This window comes from Spinacia oleracea, chromosome 1 (genome assembly GCF_020520425.1).
Source record: "Spinacia oleracea cultivar Varoflay chromosome 1, BTI_SOV_V1, whole genome shotgun sequence".
Taxonomy (NCBI): Eukaryota; Viridiplantae; Streptophyta; class Magnoliopsida; order Caryophyllales; family Amaranthaceae; genus Spinacia; species Spinacia oleracea.
In genome coordinates, this window is record NC_079487.1 from 69143692 (window position 1) to 69170992 (window position 27301).

General features: G+C 37.1%; 2 protein-coding genes and 1 long non-coding RNA gene across 5 annotated transcripts; 2 read left to right on the forward strand and 1 right to left on the reverse strand.

The window, feature by feature from the left end:
* The first annotated feature begins 5089 nt into the window (after positions 1 to 5089).
* Positions 5090 to 7917, forward strand: LOC110801381 (trihelix transcription factor ENAP2). The gene is made up of 2 exons (XM_022006730.2): positions 5090 to 6454; positions 7197 to 7917. Exons 1-2 carry the CDS (start codon positions 5849 to 5851, stop codon positions 7602 to 7604), a joined length of 1014 nt encoding a protein of 337 aa, XP_021862422.2. The 5' UTR covers positions 5090 to 5848; the 3' UTR covers positions 7605 to 7917.
* Positions 7918 to 9954: 2037 nt separating this feature from the next.
* LOC110801385 (thioredoxin-like protein CITRX, chloroplastic) lies at positions 9955 to 13947 on the forward strand. The gene is made up of 4 exons (XM_022006735.2): positions 9955 to 10310; positions 10467 to 10589; positions 11410 to 11490; positions 13534 to 13947. The coding sequence occupies exons 1-4, from the start codon at positions 10086 to 10088 to the stop codon at positions 13648 to 13650; spliced, it is 546 nt and encodes a 181-aa protein (XP_021862427.2). The 5' UTR covers positions 9955 to 10085; the 3' UTR covers positions 13651 to 13947.
* Positions 13948 to 22211: 8264 nt separating this feature from the next.
* Positions 22212 to 27071, reverse strand: LOC130463953 (uncharacterized). 3 transcript variants are annotated; one of them, XR_008924229.1, is made up of 5 exons: positions 26915 to 27071; positions 25937 to 26043; positions 25696 to 25760; positions 23696 to 23782; positions 22212 to 22470 (listed from the first exon to the last, which is right to left on the reverse strand). It is a non-coding gene; the product is annotated as an uncharacterized lncRNA (long non-coding RNA). The 3 variants fall into 3 exon arrangements; XR_008924249.1 differs by lacking the exon at positions 25937 to 26043 and having other exon boundaries at positions 26915 to 26977; XR_008924213.1 differs by lacking the exon at positions 26915 to 27071 and having other exon boundaries at positions 25937 to 26908.
* Between the last annotated feature and the right edge of the window lie 230 nt (positions 27072 to 27301).

Genomic DNA, 27301 nt, shown 5'->3' on the forward strand with positions numbered 1-27301 from the left:
TGCTCGGATTCTAGAGAGAAGTTCTCTAGAAGAGTAGTCTTAAGGCGGTAAATTGGACGTACCTTGAGGTGTGAGCCTTGGCGGCCTATTTATAGTGTTTGCATAATAAATGCCCATAGGTCATTTATTGCTATTGGGCCTTGGGCCTTAATGGATGGCTGAATAGCCACTGGTAGGTTCGATGTTGTTGTTTAGAGCCATTGGGCTTTGGACTTAGTGGCCCAATTGAGAGTCAATTGGGAGCCCAAACAATCCCTTTTATCATATTCTCACTTCCCAGATGGATATGAATCTTACCACGACACTATTTCGGATTCGCAAGACTTGTTTTTGGTTTCATGTTAGTCTGTTGGCCAATATCTGGCTTATTTTCAAAGTTGTAGTTATTTGAGAGTGATGTCTTTACCACCCCCCACTCCCTTTCCTTTTTCAGACGTTATTTATGTTCAAATGATGAACTCTCTTGTAAAAGACTAAAAGCTTAACACTAATTATTTATATCCGCTGTGTTTTTTTTTTTGTAATGCTGCCACATGCATCTTGTGAAGCTTCTTTTTCAGGTATTAAATCAATGAATAGTCTGGTACTCTGTTGCTGCTGTTATAGCCTGTGTAAAGGGGAAACATTCTATAACACAGGAAAACTAGGAAGTTGGGTTGACACTCAGCTTGCAAGCGTTGGTAAGACTGTAAGTGCTCAAACTTTCAGCAATTAATTGTCAGACATTCAACTACTGTCGAGTATGGTCCGGCCATCCATGTCACTTGGCCTCAAGTACAAGTATCCAACGCCGATACTTAAGGCTTTAAGTGGTGTTCGACTTTTGGTAATTTGGGGGGTTTGACGGCGGTAATCGCCTCAATTCAACTGTTCAATAATCTAGAAGTCGACTTTTTTGTTGACATGTCAAGATTATCATGGGTGCTTCTGGTGAAATACATTCTAAAGATGAAGATAGGTGCTTCTTTATCCATAGTGATAACTTATAACAGGTTAGATGACAATTACGCTTTGGCGTTATAGCATCTATAATGCCTGCATCACCATCGTAAAGTAGTGTAATGGGTGTCATGTGTATAACTATGTTTTTCTTTCAGCTATGTACACCAGAACATTAATTTTTACCTATATTACACGATCTAAAAGAACAAATGCAGTTACAGAAATCTAAGGTGTGAGTATGTCATAATCATATTTTTCTATTAAAATGTATTAAATTCAGACGATCACACCCAAAGTACAATAGCTCTGTAACAGATTCGATATGTTGTTATGTTTCCTTCAAAGGATTCTGTCTAGACATATTTGAAGTTGGAAATGTAGAGTTGGATGACCTTCATATTTCTTTCAGATATTTAATAAACATCCCAAGGTACTTTCTGCTATTCTTATGTTACACGCCATGGTAATTGGTGTTTTACTTATATATTTGGATCTGAATTCCCAACAAAGTTTTCTTCAGAGGAGAACATCTGAAAATGACTAGTAGTTGTATGGACAGAAAAATGTTCGATAAAGCTGCATTTTCAGTTGAATATGTTAATTGATGCTGTTCTAAAGTTCTAGTCTATGTTACTCCGACTCTTCATTTTACCTCAAGTACCCGTGTCGGAACCTCGACACTCTGACATAGGTACGGACACTCCGACACTTCATTTTCGACTTAAATCCTGGATTTTTTTCATAATTTAGCCGAGTCGGACACTTGGTCACGTACCCGTGTCAGACACTAGTACCAGAGTCCGAGTAACATAGGTTCTAGTAACTGATATTATTCTCGAATTTGATTTATTTTGTATCACAGATTCACAGGTAGACAAGTACCAGCCGAAAAATGATTGATTTGTTCCTGACAGGATTCATGATCAGTTAGTTGTCAAGCTACGAGTCAATGCCTGCCTAAATGGTTTACCTCCTACTGTCCTACATGCTTTGTTTTTCTTCATTTATTGTAACGTAATAGACCATGATATTGCTCAATACGGATTAGTTTTTATGCATGTCGATCCAATCAACTCCTAATGCGGTAATACTTTGATACTGTTGGCTCTTATCTTCATTTGTTTGTGATTGTATAAATTGAGAACACTGTAATTGTTTGTTGTTTTAGTCGCCTTTTAGGGAGTAACTTCGACTTTCAGGGTTCGTATTGTACTGTTTTGTAATTGGTTACAGTTGATGGCGCGTTGGAACTAAAACAAAAATGCTTGATTTCAGTGTGGACTGCAGTCACTGCACCAAATTTGCACTATCAGATGTTGCTGTCTTCATCTCGTGTTGTAACCTGTATCAGGTATGCAACAATACTCAGATTCTGTTGCTAGACCCTGGATTGGAAATGTGGAATTTCCATGTGATTTCTTTTTTGTCAAATTCTTTTGCATTCTTTTGGTAGGCATCAATAAAATCACAGAGTGCCAAACAAAAAAATTTGAACCCTTGAGCCCTTGATCTTCCAATATACACTTGAAACATTATTGTGTAAAGGTCTTTCAATCTCTTTATTAGAAGACGGAATTCTCTGGTTGTTCTGGCATTTCTTTCGCATATTATAGTCCTGCTATTACATTGTTATCTCTGTCATTTAACTGATTACTTCAAGTTTTACGGCCAACCTAACAAGAGTAGTATTGGTAAGGTCATTAAGCCTTAAATTCATACTTGCTTAATCTGTTTAATTACCAGAGTTTTAAAAACTCGAGTAGCCTAATTTTCTTGAATAAATCAAAATTACAAAGTTGATATGTCAATAATCACTGCTTTTAGGAGGGATTGAAAGACAAATAGAGCACTACCAGTCTATTTTCTTTCCACCAATAAAAGAGTTTCTGACTTTTTTCATCTACCTTTCAACCATCTTTTAAGATACCCTAACTCTTTTACTCTCCCTTTAATCTTTTGCGGTTTCATGTAGATGACCATTTCTTCTTGTCTAGAGACTTTTTCAATCTTGGTGTTTGTATTCCATCACAAACCACTGCTTCCTTTTGTTCATTTATTTTGATTCTTTTTGGCCGAAATTCGGGTCCATTTTCCCTTGAATATCAGGAGAAGCCTAACCCTTTATAAATGTCTATATCAGGGCTATAAGCCTCTTCTAATAATAGTTCATTGCTTATTAAATTTGAAATTGACTTTTTATTCTATTTTTCTTTTCCAGTTAGGTTAAGTATCTCTGTTGACCTCCATTAGATCTACCCAGGACAAATCGGTTAAGCTCTCCCTTACTAGTTAGTTAACTGGTTAATTTTATACCAACATTATGATCATCAGTGCTTTGGGAACTCGATTAAGTGTTTTCTACTAAAACACAGACAGGTTTTCTATTTTGTTAGGAGTTGCTTAATTTGCTTTCGTTTCATCTTTAGTCAAGCACATTCATAACTTGAAAATGTGGCTGCTGCATTATTTCCTAAAGAAAATCTAGAGGTTCAAACTTCAAATACATGTGTGGTTGAATTGGCAAAACCACAATGCTCCCCGATCATCTGATCTGAGCATCTGACCTAAAGTCAAGCTGTGCCTGAATTATTTGATAGGATAATGACCTAACCTCAAAAGTTAATGTGACTAGCATTTATTAATTAGTCATAATAAGTTGATAGACTATGTCTGGAAATGAATAGACCTAAACCGAACTACCCATTTATCACCTCCAGGACAACTGGGAAGGGTGATAATATTACACAGATCATTGACGGTATCTTTGATCTTGTACTCTGTTCTAGACTTCTGAAGTATTCTCTAAGTGACCATGTTACAATCCGGTTTATACCAAGCTAAGGAATTATAATTTATATGTGTTATCCCTGTATTAGTGGTAGACACTGATTTTCAGGTTTTAAGGAGTAAAGCATACCACGTAGTTTTCCGATTCCCATAGAGCCATAGTGGTGAAAGAGAAAAATTCTTGACATGGTGATGTACTGTGATACTTTTTGTGAAAAACAACTATTGTTGTACCTCGGCACAAATAGTCAGCTAGGGCCTAGAAAAGCCAATTGGTAATCACTCGTTAAACACTTTAAAAGAGGCTTTTGGCAGTGGGTCCGCTTTCGCTTCTGATCTAGACATTTAGCCCGTTTTTCTCAGCTGAGGGGGAAAATAGACTGAGAAGACATAATCAGTCCTTGCATGAGTTTTAGACTGTTGTGAGTTTGTGACTGTCTGACTGATAGTTAAGAATTTAAGTACTGCCTCGTTACCTCTTCACTGGTATGTTTTTCCATTAATGAGCTAAATTAGTGTTAGCTTTTGCTTAAAGAAGAGAAAGGAAATATACGATAGAAGATTTACCGTCCCTTATTGATTACTTACCTCTAATTGTTAGGGAATCAACTGAGTTTTGTAATCTTGTTCAAAATCCGACTAATAATTTTAACATTTGAACAACTTGTACAGTGAGATTCAACCAGAATAACAGAGAGGATTTAGGACATTTCGCAATCGTATAAAATGAGGAGACCACTCTAAAGCACCAAGTGAAGCCGAGAATGGTTTACTCGACCATGTACCAAGATTCTCTTCCACAGTAGGGGAACATTTTTGTAGCATTGGTGACATTGATGAGCCTATGTGTTCAACCAAGGTACAGTGACCCATTTCTGTAATGATTCGTGTATAATTAAATTTACATGCATAAGCTTAAACACCCCCTCACCCCCTATATAGCTAGTTTTGCCAAAGTGGGGATAGATGTAATGTGGCTTTTAAAAGGAACAAGAAAGGAAAACAGGTGATAAAAAAGAGAACCCAAAGAACTATTGAATAATTTGGTGTCTACCTGAAATACTTGTCATTAAATTATTGTTGTACATATTTTTCGAAACTTAAACATATGTAACGTGCATTAAAATAGTATTCTTACTGAATAAAATTGTTGTTTCGCTAGTGAAATGTTGGTGGTGGTGACTTGTGAATTGGAAAAAGGGATGGGATTTTTTAGAGGTATTTTAAGTGGGTGACAGTCCCACGTGAATTGACCACTACCGTTCATGGGTATCCTTATTGGCTTCATATCAACGCAAACTGCCAAAGTATGTGGCATTCCCCTTAATTAAAACACCACCCCCCCTCCCTTAATACTATTTTAAACTCCCAACCGAAATTTGGGAAAAGAAATAAAGATACCTACTCCAAAACCCACAAAGTTAAAGTTACATTTCCATGATTAGCACATTTGACAAAGTATGGTATCCATTGTTGTAGTTGCTTAGCCCACTACCCTTTCCTTTCTCCTTTTTCCCCCCCTTCAAATGCTAGTGGTGAATTTGTACCCTTTCCTTTCGAAGGCGTGATAGATATCTCCCCGTGATGCGCCAAAAAATTAATCCTACGGACATGATTGTATTTTTGCATCGGAAACAAAATGTATTCTCTCATCTTTATTGTGGTACAAATACACCACTCACATTAATCATATAGTAGTATGTAATTTTGTACCACCACGGACCATGGTTCAGTTTAAAACTTGTCAGAAGAGGATTTGCATTATTGCCCCTCTCCCCGCCTCCCCTCCCCGAGAGATGCCTAATATTCCTCTAAAAAATAGGGAATGTGTTTGTTGGTTGTTGTCCACCAGTACCATCCTATAGTAGTATACTATGTACTAGCCATTAAGTTTGTATACCAATAATGCTAGTGGTTCTCTATCTTTACTTGTTGAATATCAATTTTGGCATTTAGCCCACTAAAAACTAGCACCTTTCCAACCTCTAAGTGTTAGCATAAGCCACTTTAACTTTTCTTTTGGTTCTATATTGGCATCCTTAGCAGCCAAAAAACTTAGATAGCCCCCACATACCCACATAACAATATCTAGGGGGAGACTTGGAGGGGGAATGAGGTAATGGAGAGGGAAACTAATCAAGATGATCAAAACCCCTCACCTACAATACTCGAACAATCTCCTCGGAAACCATTGCTGGTTAGCGGCAGTGGTGGTGATCGTTTGAAGAGAGATGAGTGGAGTGAAGGGGCGGTTTCTAGTTTGCTTGAAGCCTATGAATCAAAGTGGATTCTTAGGAACAGAGCTAAGCTTAAAGGGCAAGATTGGGAAGATGTAGCAAAGCATGTATCTTCTCGTTCGAACAACATCAAGTCACCCAAGACACAAACTCAATGCAAGAACAAAATTGAGTCCATGAAAAAGAGGTATAGATCAGAGTCTGCTACTACTGACACGTCATCATGGCCGCTTTTTTCAAGACTAGATAACCTGCTACGTGGTACAGGGCTGCCACAAGCTCAGTCTTCACCTATCAAGGCCATTGCTGTTGCGAGTAATCCAGGTTTGGTATTGGAGTCAAGTCCAGTGGCACAACACTTGCCTCTACCACCACCACCACCACCACCACCACCACCACCGCTTCATGTGCCACCTCAACAAGCTTCTCCTCCAGTGGAGATTGCTCAAAACTCTCTGGAGTCCAATGGTGTGGAACCCATGGCTAAGGTTAGTAGACTCTTATTTTTATTTTCTGTTTGCTTCTTGTCACAAAATAGTATTAAAATGCTTGCTCTTTTCCTCTTTTGATAAAGACTTCTCACCGACCATGAGTCACAGATTGATCCCAGGAAAGTAAATGATGAAAAAGATGGCTTCTTTGTAAATTAGTTTCCCTGATCTACTTGTTACATACCACTATTTACAGTAGATAATACTTTGTTCTCGTATGCTGTCTAAGCATAATGTGTTCAGACTCTTTTGTGCGGGGTTTCTTAGAACGGTGTAAGGTTGGAATCTGTTGAAGTCTAAACCCGAAGCCATAATGAACAAGCCAAGCAAAAGGGAAAGGGCATTACCTATATATCTATTTCCACTTTAGATTCAATATCGGATAAAACGCAGGTCAAAATTTATCATAATTTATAAGTCATTGCAGTTGGTTTCACTGAAAATCATCCATTGGCGTTTGAGGGTTCAGCCTATAACGGAATACTTTGGGAGGCTCGTTCCTTGCAAGTTGCAACTACAGAGGCTCATACTTAAAATTAAAACAATAGTATTAGATTGATCATCCCAAACAATCTAGGAGCAGGGAATAACTGCCAATTTGTTAAATGAATATACCAGTCAGAACACAGAAAGCTTACTATAGCATTAGATAGAGGGATTGTTTTGAATAATTCAACAAAGTTTGTTGATGACTAATTATGTTGTATATGGAAGTTAATATTAAAATGTTATGTAACAGGACGATGATGAAGTAGCAGAAAAAGTTTCAGACAAAAACCATGTTGATAATCAGATAGAAACAGACAGCAGCACTCCAGCTCTTTATAGCAATGACAAAGATGGGCCGAAGTTGAAGAAGTCAATGAAGATGAAGAGGAAAAAGAGAAGGCGAGAAGGAAGTAATAGTTGGGAAGATGTATCAGAGAGCATACGATGGCTTGCAGAAGCAGTGGTGCGATCTGAGCAAGTTAGGATGGACACCATGAGAGAGTTGGAAAGAATGAGGGGGGAAGCGGAAGCAAAGAGAGGGGAAATGGATCTTAAAAGAACAGAGATTATTTCAAACACACAGCTGGAAATTGCTAGGCTTTTTGCAACAACTGCTGGGAAAAATGTTGATTCTTCTTTGCGAATTGGGAGAAGTTAATAGCAGTCATAACACCTTATATATGGTAATATGAAGTTATGTTGGATGATTAAGTGGTCGAAATTTAGATGGTAAGAAACTAAGCAAGTTTTAAGGGGGTTAAGGAAACTTGCCATTGTTGATCTTAGCAAAACCCCACATTTTTATCTTTTAAGTGCTGCACATTTTTGGTCCTCCCCAACAGTCTAACACCCCCAAAAATGATTATTGATAGTAATAATTGAAATGTACGTATATTATTGGGCGCGCGCATGAATAACAATTGAAAGTTATAGTATTTTTTAAAATGATATTTTAATGACAAAATTATCCATCCTTTGATGTCATTAAAAGGTATCTCAATAATATTCGGGTTTAACTGGTTTTACTTTGTAAGGTACTCAAGCTATTTTATTTGTTCATTACTCATTAGTATACAAATAATGAGCAAACGAGCAAAATAAGATCCTTCCTTCTGATTTGTGTCATAGATGTATTCAATAATTTTGTTTTTGATGGAAAAGGTAGACAAAATTGATATAAAATCTCGAGAATTAAGGTTCCAATCGATTTGGCCATATGGCAAATCAAAGGGAAGATTAGATGAATGACCATATTGTGTAGGATGGATTTGAGTTATTCTATCGATTCAGAATTATATTAATATTCTTGTATCATAAGATTTGTTCTTAAGAATGTAGACCTCCTTATTACGCCACGTCACCAGTAATTAGCATCAATAACAAGGATCGAACACTAGACCTCTATGTTGAAAGTTACACTTCCTACCATCTTAGCCAACCATAACTTATGTTACATCTTTCTATATAAACATAAAACATATATATTCCTTTGACGTTAAATTATACATTAAATAAAAGTGAATGCAAAACAAAAGGAAAAAAGGGAAGGATTATTTAATTTATACATGTACAGTTATTACTTTTCTAGCTTAAGCCTCAAAACAAAAAACGGTGTAATAAATCAACTAATTATGAAGAAAATTATCTTACTTTGTTTTGATTTTCGAATGCGGGGTTTCATATTTGGGAAGGTTGTTGATCGGCCCTAATCTTGTGTCACCATCGTAATTCGATGTCATTTGATGTCGACGACAACTCCCGGACCACACATGTGTATTTTATAATGTGCATTTCATTGTATTTGTTTGAGAATCCAAAGTATGACTTGGGCCAATTCTCATGATATTTGATCTAAGATCAAAAGAAAGAATCGGAATTCAATTTCGAGTAAACACAAACAAAGAAGCCTCATTTCGCAAATATCATGATGAAATTTGTAATTCTAAAATGTAAATATGCACTCCCTCCCAATTGGAACATGACATTAGTATTTCAATTTCAAGAATAATCAAACACTTTGAAATTAAATCCGAAAGCAACAAACACTACCTAATTTATTTTGCTCAAACTGATTGAGAGCACTATTGCCCAATTTTAATTTGAGAAAGATTTGAAAAATGGTTTTCCTTATAAATTGACAACAACTAAAAATATTATGCTAGAAAACTTTCAATTACGGAATGAATTTTCACTTAAATAAATGGACAAATTATTTTTTACCACCTATAAAAATCGAAAAATTGTTTTTTACCACCTAAAAATTTAAACCTTGTATTTTACCACCTAAAAAAATATTAAAACTTGTTATTTACCACCTGAAAATGAAAAACAATAGATGAAACTTTTATGTATGGCTACCTAATTCAATTTTCTTCCAATTGCTTACACTTCTTGTGTGATTTTCTTTAATTCTTTCACAGTTCTCTCTTTACTTTCACTAAATGTTGTCAATTTTTTGAATTAGTGGTAGTGAAAAATTATGTAAATTCATGGAATATAAGGAAGCGGGGGAAGAGAAAATAGTTAAATACATGAAATCGTGGAAGAATAGAACATATCAGAAGTATTATCGTTATTGTGGCTCACCGCAAAACATTTTCATCTATTTTTCCATTTTTCAGGTGGTAAAAAATAAGTTTCATCTTGGCAAAAGATGATTAGCCTTGATTATTATTAGTCTAAAAAACGAAACTGGAACTTTCAGTGATTTTTTTTTTTTTTTTTTTTTTGGTGCGAATGAGCCACAAGGGCAATATAAATTACAAATGGGGGCGGGGGGATTCGAACCTGAGACCTATTGTACACAGGCCCTCAGTCTTAACCACTAGGCCAAGACATCATTGGTAACTTTCAGTGATTTGATTGTTTTAATTAATTTTTCTAGTCAGATAATTCACTTTAAAAAAAATCAAAATTTTGATTTAATTCTGGTTAGCATTTTACAAAATAATCCAAAATTAAGGGACAAGAAATGTACTTTGGATGTTAAGATCTCCCTCTTGGCAATTTACCAGAACAAGAACACTTAAAAGTTAAAAACGCTATCCACTCTCTCTCTCTCTCTCCCGACTCCCACTCTTTCATTCTCTCTCTTTGTTCCTCCACTGTATCAGTTGGAAGTTCCGACTTAAAAACTGCTATGCAAATTCCAACAGCACCTCGTAGCATCAGCTCAGCTGCTTCAAATCTGTTCCTTTACTTCCCACCATTTCACCTTAATTCCTCTCTTATCAAACCAACAACCTTAAACTTCCCATTAAACCATAATTTACCCACTTCAATTTCAATTCCTACTTTAATTCCCACTAAAAAATTGCTCTGTAAACCCCCTTCTGCCAAACATGTCCGAGAAGATTATCTTGTGGTAATTTTTCCAAAACCCTTTTAAAAAACTAATTAATTTTTCCATTTTATTGATTTATCTATGTTTTTACCCCATTTAATAATACCCATTTGAATTCATTGTTTGAGTATGTTTTTGTTTGTTAATTTTAATTATTTTCTTGGGATTGAATTGCAGAAAAAGTTGTCAGCTAATGAGATTACGGAGCTTGTGAGAGGGGAGAGAAATGTGCCCCTTATTATTGATTTTTATGCAACATGGTGTGGCCCCTGTATTTTGATGGCTCAAGAGCTTGAAATGGTGAGTTTCTGTTTATTGTCGTTGAATATGTGGGTTTTTAGTTTATATGTTACTTGATCTAAGGTACCTTTGGTACACGAACTGGCAAGGGAATGCAATTCACTACCTAATATTACGAAATTAGTCCAAAAGTGTGCCATTGTATCAATTTTTTCGTACCAGGGTTAGGGGGGATTAGCGAATTAGGTAACACGACTTTGTGATTACATATGTGGGGTTGAATTGCATATGAATTGCTTAAGACTCATATGTTGTGCTATTTTTGCTTGTTTCTGATGATTTCCTGATCAATAAACAAGTGTTGTGAGAAAAGACATTGATGTGTTGTAAAAGTTTAAATTTTAACTAGCTTTTGAGCCCGTTCTTATAGTGGTTATTTAGTCTATCTTTTTAGTTCTAATTTTATTGACCTTGTGATTTAGAAAGAACAAATGATTTAAATAGAGGTAAATTTTGAAAGTTGAAAAAATACATAAATTAAATAGTATATTAATATTGAGTGTTAATCGGGAAGATGGAGTGGAAGATGTTGAATGAATAGATTGGTAAATTAATGGTGTATGAGGAAGATGAAGTGAAAGAGGCTGTTGGAGTTGTATGATATATCAAAAAACAAAGAAAAAATAGAATAAAAAACTAAATTGATGGAGGAAAGAATGGATGACACATGTCATCTAATCAAATGTGATGACACGTGTCATCTAATCAAATGTGGTTTCACTTTTTAAATACTAGGTATAGACTAGGTATAGATGATGCACACTTATGTATAGTCTGCATTGTGTATTCATGAGTGAGTTTGGTGTTTTTTTGTTTTCAGTTGGCTGTTGAGTACGAAAAAAATGCAATGATTGTAAAGGTCGACACTGATGACGAGTATGAATTTGCTCGTGACATGCAGGTAATCCTACTTGATTATAATTCTACCTTGGTCATTACTTGTTAATTCAAGCTCAAACTAAATAGTCATGTCAACCAAACTGTCATTAGACATGCATTTGACCATCAAAGTACATTCTTGTTCTAAATGGTTGTTTGACTTGCTACGAACGATTACTAGAATGCTATGTTTCTCAAACTCTTTGGAAGTGTTGAAATAGCTACGAGTATCTGAAATGGATTTGTCAAGCTTCTCTCTGTAGTTTTGTAAGAGTCATGAAGTACCCATTTCTGATCAAGGTGTCGGAAAATCAGATAGTTGGAGCAACAAAGCTGAATAGGGGTGAAGGCATGTCTTCCCCCATAGTACATTATGAATACCGAGCAACTGGAACTTTTCACTGCTCCATATGGGTAGCTAAAATTACTCTGCACTCCCTCATATTACTAGAAATATCACACGATACCCAGTCATATGTCAAAATACTGCCTCCTTAGCTACACAAATCACAATCATTTTTATTCTGCTTCCAATTTTCTGCACTAATTGATGCTTAAAGTATATATATTTTTTTTTTAGTTAGAGATTATTTTGTATTGCTTATGGAGATTCATTAAAAAAAATGTATTTCTTATTAAGAGAAGTAGAAAACAATTACAGGTTGACCCCTTACACAAGAAAGAACAAAACAGCAAAGCCTGAAAAAAACATTTTCTATCACATTTACAAATATGTATAACTCTTATCTTCAAGGGTAAATTTCTAGGCATACGACCATGTGTCCTTTACACTAGTCTGTATCCTTCTAGAGGGAATATTTTCTTGCCCTCTGCACATAATAGACTACAGCTTCCGTAGCAGCAAGGTAATCCCCCTTCCGTAACGTCTGATAGATCTGTTCGACAGAATAGGGCATTTGACTAATCACCCTTTAAGAATGATGCTTTGGATTTTGAACATTAATTACCAATTAGTTTTATAATGCAACTAAACATATAAGTTTTTGTATGATAGAAATTGAATAACTTGAAAATCCGATTGACGTATAAATTACATTGAAACCACTGGAAATCTATTGCTTAACCCAAAACCAAACAAGGAAGTCAATATCATATGTTGAAGTACTAAATTCCTTAACTTTACGGGTTCCTCATTTGCCTCCTGGAAATCCCAAGATTTTTTTCTTTTCGATCTTTTTCCAGGTAGCAACAATGTTCGCTTTGTGCTGCAACTTACATAAGTGATTGTTTGCTCTGTGGTCTATATCTTCTTTCAATTTTCTGATTGTTTAAACTCTAGTATTTATAGTTTGGCTACTTCAAAAATCCAAACAAAAATATTAGTTATGTTTTGGCTTTATGTTTCCCATGAATTCCCTAGTGAATTTTGTAATACAAGTTCCAGCAGTTACCTTGACATGGCCTTGGCATACCGCGTATCTATGTAGGTGCAAAGGTGGTCTCCACAACCACAAAATCCCTTCACTATTTCTTTTGTCGGGATGAGGTGCATCAGTTTGACACCACAATAGGCCAACTCCCAAGCCCAGTTGTAAATTAATGTGCGTGGTCATATAGATTTAAGTATAGTAATTAATGTTTGATTTCTGGATCATATACTGCAGCGTTAGTGTTTAGATAAGCGCATGTAGCAATGGTTGAAGGAAAGGAAAGGGGAGAAAAGAGGGGGAAGGGGAAGTGAACTTGTATTTTTCTTTCAAATCTATCCAATTTTGGAAGGATTTGGCGTATTGATAATGAAAGGAATTCCGGCACCTCCATTTTTTTCCTCAACACATTTGTAGTCAAACAAAGCAAAATTGATTTGTTGCACTCTCTCCCCCTCCTTTCTCTTCAAATCCTCTTATCCAATATTATTAGTAAAGAGTGTCATTGAAAACAAGTGAATAATCAAGTCAAAAGTGATGTGTGCAAATTTACATTTTGTAAAATGGTGCTATACATTCATGAAACATGTGTTGCTGCACTTTGGTCTGTGATTCTAGTATACAGCATATAAGTGCATTATGTAAAGGTGAAAACTTATGTGGTAATATGTGGGCAGGTACGGGGTCTTCCAACATTGTATTTCATCAGCCCAGATCCAAATAAAGACGCAATTAGAACAGAAGGGCTCATTCCTATACAGATGATGAGGGATATACTTGATAATGATATGTGAGCCGTGAGTTAGGTGGAACAGAAAAGCTCTTCACAGCATGCAGTTTTGTTATTAGCTTCAGGTTAGGTTTCTGAGCCAATTGTCAGTCTGCACCTCGATTATGTTACTTCAGAGGCTATCTTAGATATATGTTTGTATTCTTTCCAACTGTAAGCTATTTTTTTGTTGTTGAATGGAACGAATGTAACCTTTATCAATGTTTTGATTAGCTTTGTTCAGTGCAAACTGCCCTGTTCTTGATGGGAGCTTCAAAGCTGTACTGTAATCTTCAATATAGTATTTGTTCAAGAGACTAAACCACGAGGCAAGGCGATGAGTATATTGATCTGACCAAAACTACCTAGCCTGAAATAACCGGATTTAAACCCAAATTATACAGAGTCTTCTTTTGCGAAATTGACATGAAATGAAAATTTTGTTGATTTAAATCAACCCTACCAAAAAAATATTGATGAAGTTATTGAATGCAATTCATAGTATCGACAATGAAATCGAATACTATTTGCTTAAACTTAAGTGCATTTGATTCGAATGATGTATTTGTCACCTCTTAAGATGAGTTACTATAAGCTTTGTTATTTGAGCAAATTGAGATTTTTTTTTGTTTTTACCGTAAAATCAATTGGTGGAAAAGTTGGCAAGTGAAGGTATTTGGGCCGGTGATATGGATTTGGATTGAGATATAGACTCATTTTGGACAAGAATGAAGCACACCATAAAGGGAGTGGCGAAAGAGGTTCTACGGCATTCTAAAGGAATCATGCCATCAAGGACACATCTTGGTGGAACGAAGTTGTGCAACAAACAATAAAGAGCAAACGAGAATGCTATAAAGAGTTGGGAAAATGTAGAAGTGATGAGAATTACGAGAAGTACAAGGAGGCTAAAAGGGAAGCAAAGAAGGCCGTAAGAGAGGCTAAAGCAAAGGTGAATCAGGATCTTTACGCAAGATTGGATACAAAAGAAGGGGAAAAGGACATCTATAGACTTGCTCGAATGAGAGATAGAAAGACGCGAAACATCGGGAGGATTAAATGTGTGAAAGATGTTGATCAAAAAGTTTTGGTGGGAGATAAGGAAATCAAGGATAGATGGAGGTTCTACTTTGATAACTTGTTCAACGGGGATCAAGGGCGCGATTAGAGATACAAATATCCCTCGGGATATGGTTAACCTAGATTTTATGCGAATAATTCAAAAGAGAGAAGTCGAAATGGCATTGAAAAAGATGGGACGCAAGGGCAGTGGGGCCCTATGGCATATCTATCGAGGTCTAGAGATGCTTGGGAGAGAGAGGGGTTGTATGGTTAACAACTATTTTCAACAAGATTTGGGGAATTAATAGGATGCCATTAGAGTGGAGGAAAAGTACTATAATCCCCTTGTACAAGAATAAGGGTGATGTCCAGGATTGTGCCAACTATCGAGGAATCAAACTAATGAGTCATGCTATGAAACTTTGAGAGCGGATTATTGAGAAAAAAAAAAGGAGAGCTGTGAAGATTTCGGAGAACCAGTTTGGATTTATGCCTGGGAGATCGACTATGGAGGTCATTCATCTTATAAGGCAACTAATGGAGAATTATCGGGATAAGAAGAAGGATTTACATATGATTTGGAGAAGGCGTATGATAAGGTACCGAGAGAAATTCTTTGATGGGAATTAAGTAGGAAATTAGGAATTCCGAGGAAATATATATATTGGTATCATCAAGGATATGTATGAGGGAGTTAGCACGAGTGTGAGAAATAATGTTGGTAAGATCGAAGAATTCCCCATTACAATAGGAGTGCATCAAGGTTCCACACTAAACCATTTCTTTTTTCTATGGTCATGGACGAATTGACGAGGTCAATTCAAGATGGTATACCCTAGTGCATGATGTTTGCAGTGTCAGGTTATGATTCATATGACAAAACATAAATCATGCGGAAAAACCATAAAGCCAGGAAAGCATATTATTTACACATAATCATTTAGCATAGTTTAGATGCATACACTTTGTTGCTTGCCCTCCCTAGCTGCGCCCGAACCGAACAAGAACAAGTCTTTAGGACTCCAAGTGTCGTCCCTCCATAGATAGTCCACAGTACGTCCGGATCCGCCTTAAGCTTGATCAACTAGAATCGCCCTTAAGGTACTTGGAATTTTCGGCAACTTGTAGGCAATTGTGTGACTGATTTTTGCTCTCAAAAATCACTTTGAATCCTTGAATACTCGATATAAATTATGAGCCCTTAACTCATATTTATAGACCATGGAATAAGTAATCGAATCCTATTAGGATACGAATTAATTAAATTAGAATCCTAGTAGAATTCTTATTTAATTAATTTATCTTTTAGGATTAGGAATTTAATCATTAAACAAATCCTATACTTTTTAGGTTTCGTATGTGAACACAAACACTACACGAGCATGACCCGCAAGCGTGCAGGCCATGCCCGCGCACAGCCCACACGGCCGCTCGGCCCACGCGAGCTACAAGCCCACGCGAGCTGCAGCCCATTACGCGCGCTGGGCGCGCTGCCACGGCCTGCTGGGCCTGGCCTTGCGCTGGGCCTGGCGTGGCCTTGGCTGTTCGTGTGGCGCGCATGGCTTGCTAGGCGATGGCCCGGCTTCGTGCTGGGCCTTCGTCTAGCAGGCCTCGTCCGATGCTAATTCGTACGATACGCTTCCGATTAAATTCCCGATTCCGGAATTTATTTCCGATACGAACAATATTTAATATTTCCGATTCCGGAATTAATTTCCGTTTCGAACAAATATTTAATATTTCCGTTTCCGGAATTATTTTCCTATTCCGATAATATTTCTGATTCTGACAATATTTCCGTTTCCGGCAATATTTCTGATTCCGGCAATATTTCCATTTCCGATAATATTTTCCGATACGTACCATGTTTCCGTTTCCGGCAACATCTACGACTTGGATAATATTTATATTTCCGATACGATCCATATTTCCGTTTCCGGCAATATCATCGTTTCCGGAGTATTCATTTCTTGCCTGTGACGATCTCAGCTCCCACTGAAACCAAGATCCGTCGATTCCGAATATCCATAGATGGAGTATTTAATGCCATTAAATACTTGATCCGTTTACGTACTATTTGTGTGATCCTACGGGTTCAGTCAAGAGTAAGTTGTGGATTAATATAATTAATTCCACTTGAACTGAAGCGGCCTCTAGTCAGGCATTCAACTCACTTGATCTCACTGAATTATTAACTTGTTAATGAATACTGAACCGCATTTATTAGACTTAATATTATATGCATACTTGGACCAAGGGCACTATTTCCTTCAGTCTCCCACTTGTCCTTAGGGACAAGTGTGCATTTACCTAATTTCTTTGTCGCTCGATGCTTGCTCTTGAACATAAGGTAAGAGCTGTCATCCTTATTATGTCCAGAGGTGTTTCTCGGTTTCAGAGATCAACTGATCAAATAAACAGATAATCATAGCCTATGATTCATCCGAGCACGGCCATGCATTTCACAGTTTCTAGCTCTCCGAGTGGCCTTGTACAACTTTTAAGCATCTCATCCCGATTTATGGGAGGACAATCCCAATCTTGCGATCTTGAAATTAGACTTCGTATGATTGGTGATTACCTGAGCGTTGCCTTTATAGCCTCCTTTTACGGTGCGACGGTTGGTCAACGTCAAAGTAACCAGTTCTCAAACAAGTAATCTCAAATCACTCAGGTATTGAGGATTTAGTGTCTAATAATTTTAATGAAATTTACTTATGACAGATTTTCATCTTTTACAGTAAAGTTTCATAGGTCTGTCCGATACTAGTCTTCCCAAAGTAAGTATCTATGCAAATGATTATGACATTGCCATGTCCACATAGTTCAAGAGACAGAACTACTAGTCATCTTGCATTCTAGTCGTCTAACGTTTTCTATGCGTCCAATTTTATAGAAAACTCCGACCAGGGACCATTTTCAACCTTTGACATTCAAGTTCACTTGATAGACATTTCTTAGTCACAGGACTGGTCCTGACAGTCTATCTTGAATATATCGTCAAATTGAAGGGACTCATCATTTAATAAACCACAAATTAAATGGAAAAATGAATTCTATTCATTTATTGTGAATGATTAACCAATAATGTTTTACAAAGAATTAAACTTTAAAACTTTAAAACATTAAATAAGGACATCAAAGCCATTCTCCAATATGCTTGATTCCCATAGCTGCAGTGTGCGAGTTGTGCTTCGATCTGATATGTTGTCATCAGTTCCAATCTTGCTTATCTCGACTTCTTTTCTTTCAACGAACTCTCGTAGAAGGTGAAATCTACGAAGTACATGCTTGACTCTTTGGTGGTGTCTAGGCTCCTTTGCCTGTGCAATAGCTCCGTTATTATCACAATACAAGGCTATTGGTCCTTTAATGGAGGGGACTACACCAATTTCACCTATGAACTTCCTTAGCCATATAGCTTTCTTTGCTGCTTCATGTGCAGCAATGTACTCCGCTTCAGTTGTAGAATCCGCAATGGTGCTTTGCTTAGCACTTTTCCAGCTTACTGCACCTCCGTTGAGGCAGAAGACAAACCCAGACTGTGATCTGAAATCATCTTTGTCGGTTTGGAAACTTGCGTCAGTATAGCCTTTAACAATTAATTCATCATCTCCACCATAGACCAGGAAGTCATCTTTGTGCCTTTTCAGGTACTTCAGAATATTCTTGGCAGCAGTCCAATGTGCCTCTCCTGGGTCTGACTGGTATCTGCTCGTAGCACTGAGTGCGTATGCAACATCCGGGCGTGTACATATCATAGCATACATTATTGAACCAATCAATGATGCATACGGAATCCCATTCATTCGTCTACGTTCATCAAGTGTTTTTGGGCACTGAGTCTTGCTTAGAGTTATTCCATGAAACATGGGTAGGTAGCCTCGCTTGGAGTCTTCCATCTTGAACCTATCAAGCACCTTATTTATCTAAGGGCTTTGACTAAGTCCAATCATCCTTTTAGATCTATCTCTGTAAATCTTGATGCCCAATATGTACTGTGCTTCTCCTAGATCCTTCATCGAAAAACATTTCCCAAGCCAAATCTTGACAGAGTTCAACATAGGAATGTCATTTCCGATAAGTAATATGTCATCGACATATAATACTAGGAAAGCAATTTTGCTCCCACTGACCTTCTTGTATACACAAGATTCGTCTGCGTTCTTGATGAAACCAAAGTCACTGACTGCTTCATCAAAACGTATATTCCAGCTCCTGGATGCCTGCTTCAATCCGTAGATTGATTTCTTTAGCTTGCATACCTTTTTAGCATTCTTTGGATCCTCAAAACCTCCAGGCTGTGTCATAAACACGGTTTCTGTTAAAACGCCGTGTAAGAAAGCGGTTTTGACATCCATCTGCCATATTTCGTAATCGTAATATGCAGCGATTGCTAACATTATCCGAATAGACTTTAGCATTGCAACTGGTGAAAAGGTTGCATCGTAATCCACACCGTGGACTTGCCTGTAACCTTTTGCAACCAATCTAACTTTGAAAACTTCAAGTTTCCCATCCTTGTCCTTTTTCAGTTTGAAAACCCATTTGCTTCCAATGGCTTGGTAGCCATCTGGCAAATCGACCAAATCCCATACTTGGTTTTCTGACATGGAGTCTAATTCAGATTGAATGGCTTCTTGCCATTGCTTGGAGCTAGGGCTCGTCATATCTTGTTTGTAAGTTGCAGGTTCATCACTTTCAAGTAATAGAACGTCATAGCTCTCGTTCGTCAAAATACCTAAGTACCTTTCCGGTTGAGATCTATATCTCTGCGATCTACGCGGGGTTACATCTCTAGATTGACCATGATCCTCACCAGATACTTCTAAAGATCTCTGAGTTTCATCTTGAATGTCATCTTGAGAATTCTCTAGAGTTTGTTGTTCGACTCGAATTTCTTCGAGGTCTACTTTTCTCCCACTTGTCATTTTGGAAATGTGATCCTTCTCCAAAAAGACACCATCTCGAGCAACAAACACCTTGTTCTCAGATGTATTGTAGAAGTAATACCCCTTTGTTTCCTTTGGATAGCCCACAAGGATACATTTGTCAGATTTTGGATGAAGTTTGTCTGAAATTAATCGTTTGACGTATACTTCACATCCCCAAATCTTAAGAAAAGACACTTTTGGAGGCTTTCCAAACCATAACTCATATGGAGTCTTTTCGACAGCTTTAGACGGAGCTCTATTTATAGTGAGTGCAGCTGTATTTAGTGCATGTCCCCAAAATTCTATTGGAAGTTCGGCCTGACCCATCATTGACCTAACCATGTCTAGCAAGGTTCTGTTCCTCCGTTCCGACACACCGTTCCATTGTGGTGTTCCAGGAGGGGTCAATTCTGATAGAATTCCACATTCTTTCAGATGGTCATCAAATTCATAGCTCAGATATTCACCGCCTCTATCAGACCGCAGTGTCTTAATCTTCTTGCCTAATTGATTCTCTACTTCACTCTGAAATTCCTTGAACTTATCAAAGGATTCAGACTTATGCTTCATTAGGTAGACATAACCATATCTACTGAAGTCATCAGTGAAAGTGATAAAGTAGCTGAAACTACCACTAGCATTTGTACTCATTGGTCCACATACATCTGTATGGATTAAACCCAATAGTTCAGTTGCTCTTTCTCCAACTTTAGAGAAAGGTTGCTTTGTCATTTTGCCAAGTAAACATGATTCGCACTTACCATAATCCTCTAAGTCAAATGGTTCTAGAATTCCTTCCTTTTGAAGTCTTTCCATGCGTTTCAAGTTAATATGGCCTAATCGACAATGCCACAGATAGGTGAGATCTGAATCATCCTTTTTGGTATTTATGTTATAAACGTGTTTGTCGTGATCTAATAAATAAAGTCCATTGACTAATCTAGCAGATCCATAAAACATATCTTTAAAATAAAACGAACAACTATTGTCTTTTATTAAAAAGGAAAATCCCTTAGCATCTAAGCAAGAAACTGAAATGATGTTTTTAGTAAGACTTGGAACATGGAAACACTCTTCCAGTTCCAAAACTAGCCCAGAGGGCAACGACAAATAATAAGTTCCTACAGCTAATGCAACAATCCTTGCTTCATTTCCCACACGTAGGTCGACTTCACCCTTGCTTAACTTTCTACTTCTTCTTAGTCCCTGAGAATTGGAACATAAGTGTGAGCCACAACCTGTATCTAATACCCAAGAAGTTGAATTAACAAGTGTACAGTCTATAACGAAAATACCTGAAGATGGAACGACTGTTCCGTTCTTCTGATCTTCCTTTAGCTTCAAGCAATCTCTCTTCCAATGCCCCTTCTTCTTGCAGTAGAAGCATTCGGATTCAGAAGTGGGTTGACTGACCTTCCTCTTTTCAGACTTGGCGCCAGTTTGCTTAGTTGGGCTGGCCTTCTTGCCACCTTTCTTAGCATTCCACTTCTTTCCAGATTTCTTGAACTTGCCCCCACGCACCATAAGCACATCTTGCTTATCACTTTTGAGCGTCTTTTCAGCGGTCTTCAGCATACCGTGAAGCTCAGTGAGCGTTTTGTCCAGACTATTCATATTGTAGTTCAGTTTGAACTGATCATACTCGTTATGAAGAGAATGGAGGATGGTGTCTACAGACATTTCCTGAGAGAATTGCTGATCCAGCCGACTCATATTCTCAATGAGTCCAATTATTTTGAGAACATGTGGACTTACGGGCTCGCCTTTCTTAAGCTTGGTCTCAAGAATTTGCCTATGAGTCTCGAATCTTTCGACTCGAGCCAGATCTTGGAACATGTTCTTCAACTCACTGATGATTGTGAAAGCATCTGAGTTGATGAACGTTTTCTGCAGATCTGCATTCATGGTGGCGAGCATTAGACATTTCACATCCTTGTTGGCATCAATCCAACGATTGAGGGCTGCCTGAGTGACCCCTTCGCCTGCGGCTTCGGGCATCGCCTCTTCCAGGACATACTCCTTTTCTTCCTGCATAAGAACTATTTGCAAGTTCCTTTGCCAGTCAAGGAAGTTTTTCCCGCTCAACTTCTCCTTTTCGAGAATTGATCGAATGTTGACACTAGTGGAAAAAATACCTGTTGAGGGGGGCATTTTGGGTTTATTGAGGCGAACAAGGCCCGCTGCGACAGACGTAGCTTCAACAGCTCAGTGATCTGTTGAGGCGGGCTTTGTTCGCCTCAACAGGTGATCTGTTGTGGGGGGCTTTCAAAAGCCCGCCTCAACAACCTCTACAAAAACGCGAAAAATAAGGACCTGTTGAGGGGGGCATTTAAGAAGCCCGCCTCAACAGCCTCCTCTGTTGAGGCTCACTTCTTAAATGCCCCCCTCAACAGGTCCTTATTTTTGCGCCATAAATTCATATGTTGTTGAGGCGTACATTAAAAGCCCCCTTCAACAACATTAATTTTTTTTTTCCCAAATTCTTTTAAAATATAAAATAGGTGGCAATAACCAAATCTATATATATACACCATTGAGTATTGAAACCTGTACACCAATCAACACCAGAATAGCAAAGGTATGAATCTGCTTATTTTTTATTAATAAATCATTAAATTAACTTCATTTATATTAACCCAATAGAGAAAAGCGTATAGTACGTACGTTTACAATTTTTAAACACCTAGCTAGCTAGTCTAACAAATTAAAACTAATATTAACAAATAAAGACAAAAGGCTAGAGAGCTAGTCTAACAAATTTCTCTAATCTGGCCACTTAGCTCCCTTTAGATCATGCATTACAAACCTTAATTAAGGCCGTGTTGACTTTCTTCCAATCGACTCGATCCCTGCAAGATGGAAGGAAAATATATGAGTACCAAAGTTTACACTAACGATATTATCTTTACATTCCATTGGATCATAAAAAGATATAGTTGCAGACTATAGAGATAATTAAATTGTTCAAAACCATGCAGCTAAACTGTACTTCTAATTGCTCTGTGAGCATTAAAGTGTCCACGAAAGCTGATGCCTGTCAAACCATGATTAGTTGGTTAATTTGAATATGTCGTGGTTTGTAAATCTAGGGCCCCCAAGTGAAGCCCTTCCTTAACGTAGACGGCAAACAAATAATACTGCTAGCTTCCTGATACTATTACGTTTAAAGGTCTCATTCATTCGAGGTTCGTACATTCAGAAAACTTAAAGTGACTAACAGATAATCTATCAACCAAAATTTGATGATGATATATATGAAACCCGAAGTTTCTCATACTTCCTTGGACTGACTGTGCTGTGAAATCGCTGTCAGTATTAGATAAAAAATCTGAACACAATTAGTTATTCAGAAACATACATGATCAGTAGATCAATGATTTTGGCGGAAACTGTCTTCATACCTAATCCAAATTATTGGAAGAGTATGAGAATACTAATCTTTATATAAATGTATATTTGATTACAAAGTGAGAGTGTACTGACAGCTAATCAGAATACTAATTTGTATTAAACAACTAATCAGAGTGTACTGTTAGGAGAATGTTGTTTTCAGAGATAAGTTCCAACATTAGTTTCTAGTCTAATAAACTACTCTAGATGGATTCTGCACTTAGCTAGCTGAATACAGTAATCCTGCAGACCAATGTCCAATAGTTCGACATCGGATACGTGTACGTGTTCTACTGTTAAGCATGGAAAATGACAGCAATTTCAATGAGATTTATGACCTAAGAGTGCATGTTATAGCATCAGCTGAAAGATTATGTGAATTCATGGAAAATAGGAAAGCGAGGAAGAGAATAGAGTTAATTACATGAAATAGTGGAAGAAAAGAACATATATAAAATATTACCGTTATTGTGCCCCCCACATAACATTTTCATCTATTTTCCTATTTTCCAGGTGGTAAAAAACAATTTTTTTAAAAAAATTAGGTGGTAAAATACAAGTTTTAGTTTTTTAGGTGGTAAAAAACAATTTATCTAAGACAATAACGAGCTAAGTAAATAGATTCCCCACTGTAACAACAATATGTTCTAGCTAGTTCTAATCAGGAAGCTAAAGTGTCCTTACCTTGATGTCTGGATGAGTTAAAATATACACTCCAAGAGATGGATCTAGAGTGAAACCATTAACACCGCTTCCAGTACTCAAAACAAGCTGTAAAAACAACAAAAACTGCCATGTTTTAACCACCTCAATTTAAACAAAGAAATAAATGAGAAAAAGAAAGAAAACAGGAGGAGGCTGCCATATAATTTGATTTCTACAATTTTGCAAATTCAAACAGATAAAACAATTCAACACAATGACGGACCAAGCAAGTACGAAGGAAACAGTTAGCACACAAAATGATAATATTTTTTTTCCTTGCTTTGCTGCTATAGTTTACCAATCTGCTATACTTAGCACCAGAATACGTGGGCATCACCGGCAGTATATCTTGAGATCAGCTGAGGCAACATAACCTCACTCACAATAGACAACATTAATGTCCTAAATCACAGGTTTCGATTAGAAAGAACTAGCTGTTTACTGCAAAGGAAACTTCAACAAACACACAGAATAATTTCCTTCAATAAATGTAAGAGCAAACCCATTTTCTGCACTATAGTTCCCAAGCAGCAGAAAACACTAGCGCTCTGAAATACACAAGTCCAACATGAATACACTTAATCACATCATACAAATAACGATCTGCTTTCTGCAATACGTCCAAAGTTTTAACAAAACCTAGAAAACGGATCGAAGAAGAAACTACTTCGATTTTATCAGATCGAAACAACAGCAACACATCATCATATACCATCCCAAAGAAACCCCTTGACGTCTTTCCACATCATACACCATTCAGACTTCAATACCAGCATTATTAAGGCAGAACCTTGATAAATAATGCTATTCAGGAATATAAATAAGGCAAAATGAAAGAGCACGTTTATACATCACTGCTCAATCTGAACTTATCGAAAAATGGGTTATAGTAGTGTTAAGTTAAACTGAACTTATTGGAATTCAACTGAGAAAAAGTGAAATTCTAAAGAAAAATAAATAAAAATAAAACATGGGATAACATTATTATTGGTGACATTAAGATTTCATTAAATTGTTACATTTAGTTCCTGTGAATATATATTAGTAGGAGTAGTACTGTAGTAATATATAGGTCTCTAGTCTCTAGTAGTATATTAGTAGGAATAGTACTGTAGTAATATTTAGATTTCATTAAATTGTTCATTTGGCCAGAGACACGACTCTGATTTGTAAACAATAGCAAAAGGCTAGACCTTGCAGTATCTCGTCCTCACTCCTCAGCCTATCAAGTCTAAATCAGAAACCTTAAATCAACAAAATAAGGCCAGTGTAAACATATAATTCCATCTAGAAGAAGCATGTTAATTAGAAGATTAAAGAATATCCTTAACCAAACACAAGAATGCAAACATAGAGGCAATTTTGAAGATCTTCACAACCATCGGTGATACCCTCCCCGCCTGAACCAAATAGAAAAAGGACTCAACGACCAGACAACCCATAATAGTATAATACTCAATGTGAGCACGACAAATAGAACAACCTAGTAATGGCTATGAAAGCTGCAACATACATGAATCTCTAAAAAGCAGTAATGGCTATGAAAAGGACTAACTTGAAATTCGGGATTGAAGCCTATACCAATCAACAACAACTTCTGGTCAAATCTGTTCAAAAGAGTAACTTATCATATGTGCCAACTAGAACTTGATGCATTGGAGCAACTATAAGTTCAAACGTGAAAGCAACAAAATATGTATTGCTAGAAACAATAGGCTAGTAAAACACTCAACAGACCACCAAATATATAAGGAACAAACTCGCAATTTGTAACAAAAAGTTAAAACGGACAAAAATAAAAAAAACAAGATAAAACCATGGATTCAAATTTCAAAATGGGCAAGTCGACAAGAAATTCCAAGTTAATATCCAATATTGATCAATGTCACACACACGAACAACAAAAGTCTAATCTCACACAAGTTGACAACTCCACAACCAGGATTACAAAAAACAATCAGATAATCTACATAACGTACCTCAGAGCCATGCTCCATATGGAACGTCTCTTGTACTCCACCAGGCACTATGATACAACTGTAACCTGAAGCCAAACGAGATTTAAAATTCTTTCTAGTTGCTGGAGATAGACCCAACCATGTCCATATATGCCTCAAAAAAGGAGTGTAGAATATCTAGCCATCAGAAAGAGGTAAGACTAATGATAAGAGAGAAAAATAGGAGGTCAGAAAATTTAGGACTTAGGCATGTAGGACTTACAACAGTACTAGCAAAGACGTTAATTTTCGAGAAAGGAAGAAAAACTGTAAGATCAGCAAGAGAAACAACACCAATTGGCAACACCGAATGAGGCTCATAGCCAAAAACTGCATATAGCAAGGCACATAACTTTAGTTTAGTGCCTTAAAAAGGATAACTGTGTTGCACATGCAATCAACCTCAATCCAGCAATACAGCATACCTAATATCCCGAATGGACCATAACAACCATCTTAAAGTGTACATAAGTGGTTAAGGAACAAAATCAATGAAAAGTCAAAACCTTCTCTTTTCTGTATGAAATCTAATATACTCTAGACTGGTAGGATTACAAAACTTTCCTGGCAGCATCAGTTCTAGTCAATGATCACCTTATTCTGAACATATACAAGCACATAAGTTCATAACCACTAAGAATGACTTTGTTTGTCAACGCGGGTCACGCAAGTGAAATTCATATCCGATAATGATCAATCTCACGCAAACGAACAACAAAACCGCTAACTCGCTGACACAAACTATCAAATACTCATCAGACAGATTAACATCAAAACAACAATCCTAAACCCAAAATAATGGACAAACAAAGTTTGAAATAGAAGATTGAAACAAGTAGAGTAGTTTGAGGAGTGTTACCCAAAGGGAGACGATAGTATCAAGAACCCAACCGAGTTGGCCAATGAAAGTAAGATAAGTCAATCCCACAACTACCATCATCTCATCATACAAAAAAAGCAGTAATAAAAGAAGACCCCATCCACCCAATCCCCATCCCCGGCCAGAACAAAAACAAAAAAGAATCAATTATAAACTAACAATTGAACTAGAAAACCACAAATATCAAACCCTAATTTGTAAATTCATCCAATATTGGAACATTAGCCTAAACTTTCTGCATAATCAACTCATTATGCTCAACTAATTGAAGGGAAACTGAATTTTAAGACCAAGCAAAACAAGAATCAATTAAAAGCTCACCTTGACAGATTGCGTCACTGTGTGAAACAGAGTCAACCGAGATAGGGAAGACGACGGTCGGGGCCGACTACTATGGAAGAGGAGGCGAGGAAGGTGGTGGTGGTGGTGGAGGCGCGCGGTGAGGAGCGGTGCGAACTCGCCTGCAGATTGCACTAGAAGCGTACTTGCTTTGTTTGAATAAAGAGATTTGAAGGGATTGTTTTATCGGTTTGGCGATGAGAAGCTATGTTTTTATTGTTTTAAATTTCGTGAATATCGGTTGAAGCGAACAAAACAAAGCCCGCCCCTTTAGACTAGTATCTATTGAGGCGGGCAATATAAAGCCCCCTCCAACAAGTTCTATTGAAGCGAACTCTAAAAAAGCCCGCCCCAACCTGTTAGTAAATT